This window comes from Esox lucius, chromosome 20 (genome assembly GCF_011004845.1).
Source record: "Esox lucius isolate fEsoLuc1 chromosome 20, fEsoLuc1.pri, whole genome shotgun sequence".
Lineage (NCBI taxonomy): Eukaryota > Metazoa > Chordata > Actinopteri > Esociformes > Esocidae > Esox > Esox lucius.
In genome coordinates this window covers 7,248,271-7,257,156 of record NC_047588.1, presented here as the reverse complement: position 1 = coordinate 7,257,156, position 8,886 = coordinate 7,248,271, and the positions used below count along the sequence as shown (strand labels likewise).

Genomic DNA, 8,886 nt, shown 5'->3' with positions numbered 1-8,886 from the left:
CAGAACACACAGTGCATTGCAATTTGTTGCATATTGGGTTGCGTAACCGCAGACCAGTCAGGGTGCCCATGACCCCTGTCTACTGCCAAAAGCGCCTATGAAGGGCACATGAGAATCAGACCTGGACCACCGAGCAATGGAAGAAAGTGGCCTGGTCTGATGAATCATGTTCTCTTTTACATCACATGGATGGCCGGGTGTGTGTGTGTGTCGCTTACATGGGGAACACATGGCACCAGGAGGCAGAGGCAGTGTCACAAAAGGTGGTGTAGTGATGTGTTGCGAGAGCAAAGAACCAGGTGCAGGCAGGGGTAGTCGGTGTGGAGTCTTTAATAGACAAGAAATAAACAAACACCGAGCACAAAACACACAAAAGCAAAGGGCTGACTAAAGCAGCAAAAATGACAATATGCAATGGCACAAGTACTTACAAACAACGGCAACACACATGACATCCAAACACAACAAGAACAATGAGCCACACTGTGGGGAGTAGAGGGGAAACATTCATACACATACAAATTAGCTAGATTGGGACCTGGTGTGGAAGATTGGAAACGTGACAGTCAGGGATGTGTTCGTGAGATATGGGAACTTGAGAAATTATGGCACGGTGGCGCTGCTGCTCACCGCACCATGACAGGCAGTGTGATGCTTTGGGCAATTTTCTGCTGGGAAACCTTGGGTCCTGCCATTCATGTGGATGTTAATTTTATACAAACCACCTGCCTAAGCAGACCATGTGCACCCTTTCATGGCAACAGTTTTCCTTGATGGCATGGGCCTCTTTTAGCGGGATAATGTACCCTACCACAAAGCAAAAATGGTTCAGGAATGGTTTGAGGAACACAACACAAGTTCAAGGTATTGACTCAATCCAATCAAGCATCTATGGGATGTGCTGGACAAACAAGTCTGATGCATGGAGGGCCCACCTCGCAACTCACAGGACTTACAGAATCTGCTGCTAACGTTTTGGTGCCAGATACCACAGCACAGCTTCAGAGGTCCATGCCTCGATGGGTCAGTGCTGTTTTGGCGGCAAAAGGGGGACCTACACAATATTAGGCAGGTGGTCAGAATGTTATAGCTGATCAGTGTACTCTACTGTTCAAAGGATTGGGGTCACTTAAGGCATGTTCACACTGCCTAGGGCTAAGAGCCTCCTAAGCTTGCATCCCGGAGTCGCCTCTTCACTGTTGATGTTGAGACTGTTGTTTTGCAGGTGTTATTTAATAAATCAGCCATTTGAGGACCTGTGAGGCGTCTGTTTCTCAAACTAGACACACTTCATTTGACCTCCTGCTCAGTTGTGCACTGGGGCCTCCCACTCTTTTTATTCTGGTTTGAGCTAGTTTGAGCTATTCTGTGAAGGGAGTAGTACACAGTATTCTATGGGATTTTCAGTTTCCGCTGACTTTCAGAAGTAAGTTCTTTGTTTCTGGTCATTTTGAGCCTGTAATCAAAGACACAATTGCTGATGTTTCAGATACTCAACTAGTCTAGAGAAGGCCATTTGTATTGCTTCTTTAGTCAACACAACAGTTTTCCGCTGTGCTAAAATAATTGCAAAAGGGTTTTCTAATGATCACATAGTCTTTTAAAATGATAAACTTGGATTAGCAAACACAACGTGCCATTGGAACACAGGACTGATGGTTGCTAATAATGGGCCTCTGTACACATTTGTAGTTATTCCATTCACTCACGTTCTCTAGACCTGAATCCAACTGAGGACCTGTGGAACGTTATGTATCGGTGCATCCGATGCCGCCAAATAGTACCTCAGACTGTCCAGGAGCTCACTGATTCCCTGACCCAGGAGGAGAGGAGATCCCCCAGGAAACCATCCGCCATCTCATCAAGAGCATGCCCAGATGTTGTCAGGAGTGCATACAGGCTCATGGGGGTCATACACGCTACTGAGTCACATTATGAGTTGCCGTGATAAAATTCAAGCAAGTTTGAATAGCCTCTGATTTCAATTGTCTAATTACATTTTCGGCATGAATTTGAATCCGGTTAGTTGGTGATTTTGGTTTCCATTGACCGTTGTTGCGTCATTTTGTTCTCAACGAATTACACAATGTACAGTAAAGACTTTGATCTTTATTATATTCTGTTAATTATGACCCATTGTGTGATTTAGGTGTTCCCTTCATTATTTTGAGCAGTGTATAAACTATATACAGTTGTACTCATAAGTTTGCACACCCTGGCAGAAATTGTGAAATTTTGGCATTGATTTGGAAAATATGACCGATCATGCAAAATAGCTTTTATTTAAGGATAGTGATCATATGAAGCCATTTATTATCACATTGTTGTTTGGCTCCTTTTTTAATCATAATGATAACAGAAATCACCTAAATGGCCCTGATCAAATGTTTACATAACCTTGAATGTTTAGCCTTGTTACAGACACACAAGGTGAAATTTTTTAAATTGCAATGTGTCTGTGTGTAAATAATCAATGACTGTGTTAGCTCTCACGTGGATGCACTGAGCAGGCTAGATTCTGAGCCATGGGGAGCCGAAAATAACTGTCAAAAGAGTTGCACAACAAGTTAATGGAACTTTATAAAGATGGAAAATGATATAAAAAGATTTCCAAAGCCTTGTAAATGCCATTCAGTACTGTTCAATCACTTATTAAGAAGTGGAAAATCCGGGGATCTCTTGATACCAAGACAAGGTCAGGTAGACCAAGAAAGATTTCAGCCAAAACTGCCAGAAGAATTGTTTGGGATACAAAGAAAGACCCACAGGTAACCTCAGGAGAAATACAGGCTGCTCTGGAAAAAGACGGTGTCATTGTTTCAAGGAAACTATATGACGATACATGAACAAAAATGAGCTGCATGGTCGAATTGCCAGAAAGAAGCCTTTACTGCGCCAATTCCACAAAAAATCCTGGTTACAATATGCCCGACAACACCTTGACATGCCTCACAGCTTCTGGCACACTGTAATTTGGAGTGTTGAGACCAGAATAGAGCTTGATGGTCACAACCATAAGCGTTATGTTACCATCCCCACTGTGAAGCATGGTGGTGGCTGACTGATGTTTTTGGGATGTGTGAGCTCTAAAGGCACGGGGAATCTTGTGAAAATTTATGACAAGATGAATGCAGAATGTTATCAGAAAATACTGGCAGACAATTTGCATTCTTCTGCACAAAAGCTGCTCATGGGATACTCTTGGACTTTACAGCACGACAATGACCTCAAGCACAAGGCCAAGCTAACCCTCCAGTGGTTACAGCAGAATAATTTGAAGGTTCTAGAGTGGCCATCACAGTCTCCTGACCTTAATATCATCGAGCCACTCTGGGGAGATCTCAAACGTTGATACCACCTGCAAGAATGACCTGCAACCATTACAAAAGACTGCACGCTGACATTGATGCTAAAGGGGGAAATATGATTGTGCCATTCTGTTATAACCTACAGTTGAATGTGAATCCCATAAGAAATAAAAGACGTGTTTTGCCTGCTCACTCATGTTTTCTACATTTATTACTGTTAGATTCTGTCCATTTGTGATCCATGAACAAAATGAATGCAACCGGAAGTCAGGGGAGAGCCTTTATTCAGCATGAGGTTTACGATGATAACCTTCCATAGTTCTTTCATTTTCTCTCCAAATTATTACAACATAAACACAGTAATTTATTCCAGAACACACAGGAGGTGCTCAGTGTTCATAGCCAACCATTATACAGACTATTATAAGAAATAATTTGTCCTACAAAATTCCCTTGTATGGCGTATTCCAACCTATGGCCCAAGGGTCCATTCAGAGAGTCCTATGACAGTCACATACACAGTTCCTAGCAGGTGGTATGTGGACAGGGTGTTTGGGACCCATCAGTAATGGGACATCACATTTCCTACCTAGTGTCCTCCATACAGAGATAGTAAGTACTCCATACATTTTGTCAAGCTTAATTCAATTACTTTCATGCTCAATATCTATCATTACCAATTCTCCAAGGGTATGCAAACTTTTGAGCACAACTGTATATTACAGTTAAAATAAGTGTGTATACTGCAGTATGAGCCTGGTCAAGCAAGCTAGTTCCATTGTGATTTGAGTGGTAATTAAGTTATATTGTTAAATTGTTTATATTAACAGAAAGTGCTAATTGTTACTTTAGTCTGCTAGTCTGTAAAATAATAATCTTATTGCAAATATTGAATTAAACAGGAAAAGAAAAAAGAAGTAGGGCAGTAACACTAGCTACTTTGACGCCAGCTATATCATTTTTCAATGTAACATCCAGATGGTTCAGTATTACAAGCAATTTGTTCCTTGCCCATTGAAGTAAACATGACTGTATGCTACAATATAATACAGTATTATAGCAGGCTGCTAATCAATAAACACAATAACAATTTTCCATAGGCTTATTGCTGTTCATAATGCAATTAATGTTCAGATCATAATGAAAATGATCAACGTTTTACATGGCTACTCATTTTCTCCACAATGCTGGCCTCTACAGAATGATCTGGGTGGCGTCCTTTTGGCAGATGTGGGGGTATTCAAAGTCACAAGGCACATCATGCCAGGTCTGAGTGTTAGGATTCAGGACCACACAGTCCTCCCCTTCGTCCCCACCGGATTTGTAGTTGTCAGGCTGAGAACTCCACTTGTCCCAGAACCTGGAGGGAGGGATATTCAAATCACAGAGAGTATATTTATAGATAAAAAAACTCTGCAGTCAAGACAGTGAGAGGTTAATGAGAAACTGTTTATTATGTCGAATTTCAGTAACAGATACAGCTCTGGAAAAAAATAACTGCACCTTTTTCTTTCCTTTCCCCAAAAAATTTAAAAGGAAAGTTTTGAGTGAGGAACAGAAGCGTTCAATTTTCAGTGGTCTCTTAATTTGAACCCTTCGGTTCCTCACTCAAAACCTTCCTTTTCAACTTTTTTTGAAAGTAAAGAAATAGGTGCAGTGGTCTCTAAATTTTTCCCAGAGGTGTATTTTATGTTGAAATTTTTGAACGAGACACAGGCAGCCTAGCGGTCAGAGGATCTGATCAGTTACCGTAATGTTGCGATCAAATCCCACAGGTGACAAAATAAATCCTGGATGTCTCTTTCCTCACCTTTGGGAGGTAATCTAATGTTCTATTGTTCTGTCCCTGAGCATGGCTGTCAACCCTAATTGTCAGTTGTGGCATTAATGTGGAAACCAAATCTCAGTTGGACCGTGTGCGCAAAAAGGCTACTTTGGCTACTACTGTACATAACTCTTAATTAACGTGTGTGCTAACGCCGGAGACCATGCTGTCAGTAATGTTTTATGTTGTTTTTTTGTTGGGTCACAGGACTTACGTTTCTGTCGGTTCTGTGTGGTCCACCCATCTCCAGTGCCCCTCCTCTGCAATGTCTGACAGGCCGATCCAGAAGTACTGGTTTCCAAATCCACTCTCCCTTTTGAACTCATTCATCAGAGCATTCTGAGAACAAACACTAATGGTTATTGAATCAAACTATCTCTTGCTTTCTCCCTGCCAGCTGTTAGTTGACCTTTCTCCTTTATCTTACCTGTTCCTTGCCTTGGAGGATAGTTAGTCGGCTGCCCATGGCGGTACAGTTGTCTTTACTGTTCGTCCAGTTCATCTTGTCAGTCCTGAAGAAATAACATTGCTCATCTATATGAATCCAACCTACAGGACACTCTGTGCAATTCACAACTGAAAGAGAGAGATATCATTAAGTGCAGTACTGTATGATATATGCAGTATGCATGATGTTTACTGCATTCAGCTATGGATTCACTCATGTACTGTGTTAAATGTGGAATGTCCCTTTATATTTGTTTATTGAAAAGGATGCCACAATGCAATCCGAAAACCTATAATTTAGTAGATCAAGGTTTTATAGATGGGTGGTCCTGCACAGTCTGGTGGCAACAGTGATTATCTGAAATGGGTGTGTGGTGTGATTAGTGCCCACCTGTGTCAGAGCAGTTCTTCGCCAGGCTGGCGTGGTCCCGGCATAGGAGTCTGAAGCGATAACGCACAGAGTTCAACTCCAACTTCAGGGAGGCCAGTTCTGTTTCTGGGGAAATCTTTGGATGAGTGGTATTCACCTGGGGCTGTGCAGCTGCCTGATTGGTGCCAATGGAAAGCAGAAGGCCAATCAGCATGAGGAAGATGGTATGAACTCTGAGAAGTCCCACCCACTTCCTCAGCCCCTGTGAAACTTACACATTAGAAAAGGAAGAGAGGTCAACTGACAGTTACAGTACCTTGCGTAAATATTGGGAATTCAAAGTATTTTATTTCATGAAGACTGGATTCAAACGATTATCTTGAAGTTATATTACAGATTATTTTATTATTGTAGACATGACAACACTATTTAAACAGCTCCAAAAATATAGGAATAGTTAGCACTCATGTTTAGTATTCGCTGCCATTTTTCTAGCACACAATGTCTAATAACTACAACAACTGACAATACAAAGTTCTTGTATGCGTTAGCCATTTGTTTTGGTTGTATTTCTGGTTATTTTCTGCCGAATAGAAATGTTTGTTAGCATGAGGGTGCAATGAGTTTATAAATGTCTTTCTCATCATTAGTCATGATTAATTTAAGAACATTTGAGAAACGTTGTCAAAACATTGAAAACATTAAGTACACAAATTCTCCAGAGTGAAAGCAGAGAATTTACTGTAGTTCAACAAAACTGTTTTCTGATTTCAAATACAAGCTTTCGATCTACAGTTTTCCTATACTTGACCAGGGCAGATAGCAATCAATAATTTACCTGTCAGTTAAATTCCATTTGCAGTTCTAAATATATGGCATGTCCTTTTATAATGAACTTAAATCAAGTTGACTTGCCCACACTTGCACACACAGACACATATGCTTTTTTTTTACCTTGGTGGTTCTCCATGTTCTCTATCGGTTCTAGAGTCACTGGTGCAGATCTGTAACCCGTTAAATAATCAGAGGAGTCTTTTATACATCTCACTTTCTCTGTATCAACGTGCGTTATATACTAATGTAGAGAGAGTATGTGTGGGTGTTTAGGTGGTCAGGTGGTTTAAAAGTACATATTTGTGGCTAAATGTGGTGTAATAACAGAAATTCTCCCATTGAATTAAACTAACCTTGATGAGCAGAGCTGAATCAATACAACTCATTCGACAAACAAATTGGGACTTTGGAATTTCTATTTGTTATTTTTAATCCAAATGAATTATTCAAACCACGTAAGAACAAACTGAACACGTACTGAAATGTACAGATGTAAATCAATACCAACTCATTTTCAAACTTGGAATGTAACGGTTAACTGAGGTATGTGCGTCTACTTATAAATTAGTCACAATAAAAAATATGACACATCAAGTCCAAAATGGGAGGTTTGAAAAATAGTCCCACAATGCGTATTATGGTGTCTAAAGAGGCACAACAGGGGGCCCCATTCGAACTCTGACCTCGCCATACCCTCAGACTGATCCTCAATCGATATTGTCCAACCCCTTAAAGCACATGATGATCCCTGGCCAAAGTCGGAGGGAGGCTGACAGCTGGGGACTTATCATAGCCCCGCCCCTGAGGATTTACAATCCGGATGGCATCTGAACCTATTCTCCCTGACATTTTATTAGCTTCCATCATAGATGCAAATAAGGGTCACAAGGTCATCATAAATGCAGATACAGTGGATATAAAAAGTCTACACACCCCTGTTAAAATGCCAGGTTTTTGTGATGTAAAAGAATGAGACAAAGATAAATCATGTCAGAACTTTTTCCACCTTTAATGTGAACAATTCAATTGAAAAACAAACTGAAATCTTCAAGGGGGAACAATGAAAAATACAAACCCGATTCCAAAAAAGTTGGGACACTGTACAAATTGTGAGTAAAAAAGGAATGGAATAATTTAAAAATCTCATAAACTTTAATTCACAATAGAATATAGATAACATATCAAATGTTGAAAGTGAGACATTTTGTAATGTCATGCCAAATATTGGCTCATTTTGGATTTCATGAGAGCTACACATTCCAAAATAGTTGGGACAGGTAGCAACAAGAGGCTGGAAAAGTTAAATGTACAGATAAGGAACAGCTGGAGGACCAATCTGAAACTTATTATGTCAATTGGCAACATGATTGGGTATAAAAATAACCTCTCAGAGTGGCAGTGTCTCTCAGAAGTCAAGATGGGCAGAGGATCATCAATTCTAAATCTGATAAACTATGGTTCTTACGTGGTCATTCACACGAGTGCGCTATCATATCTAAGAAAAAGTCAGTATTTCTGGAGAAAAAAAAAATTAAGACCAGAAGTTACAGGATATCTCTGCAAAAAAGATTCTGCAATCCAATCCTACAATGGTGAGGTTTCAGTGGTAAAATGTTTGATGTAGTGATGTATTTATTGATTCAAGGGTGTGATTGAACTTTTCAAAATGTTTTGAAATCTGCAACTTTAAATACTCATACGCACTGAGTGTATCTTGTCTAATACAGGCTTCTAGTTGTTCAACTGTCTTAGGTCTTTTTTGTCACACCTTCCTCTTTATGATGCGCCGCATGTTTTCTATGGGTGAAAAATCTGGACTGCAGGCTGACCATTTCAGTACCCGGATCCTTCTTCTATGCAGCCATGACATTGTAATTGATGCAGTATGTGGTCTGGCATTGTCATGTTGGAAAATGCAAGGTCTTCCCTGAAAGAGACGACGTCTGGATGGGAGCATATGTTGTTCTAGAACTTGGATATAACTGTCTGCATTGATGGTGCCTTTCCAGATGTGTAGGCTGCCCATGCCACATGCACTCATGCAACCCCATACCATCAGAGATGCAGGCTTCTGAACTGAGCGCTGATAACAATTTGGGTTG

The 8,886-nt window shown here is 40.5% G+C and overlaps 1 protein-coding gene across 1 annotated transcript; it reads right to left on the bottom strand.

The window, feature by feature from the left end:
* Positions 1-3,575: 3,575 nt before the first annotated feature.
* LOC105028236 (C-type lectin domain family 4 member D-like) lies at positions 3,576-7,012 on the bottom strand. Its single transcript, XM_010900821.5, has 5 exons — positions 6,905-7,012; positions 5,972-6,220; positions 5,561-5,709; positions 5,348-5,472; positions 3,576-4,668 (listed from the first exon to the last, which is right to left on the bottom strand). The coding sequence occupies exons 1-5, from the start codon at positions 6,918-6,920 to the stop codon at positions 4,503-4,505; spliced, it is 705 nt and encodes a 234-aa protein (XP_010899123.3). The 5' UTR covers positions 6,921-7,012; the 3' UTR covers positions 3,576-4,502.
* Between the last annotated feature and the right edge of the window lie 1,874 nt (positions 7,013-8,886).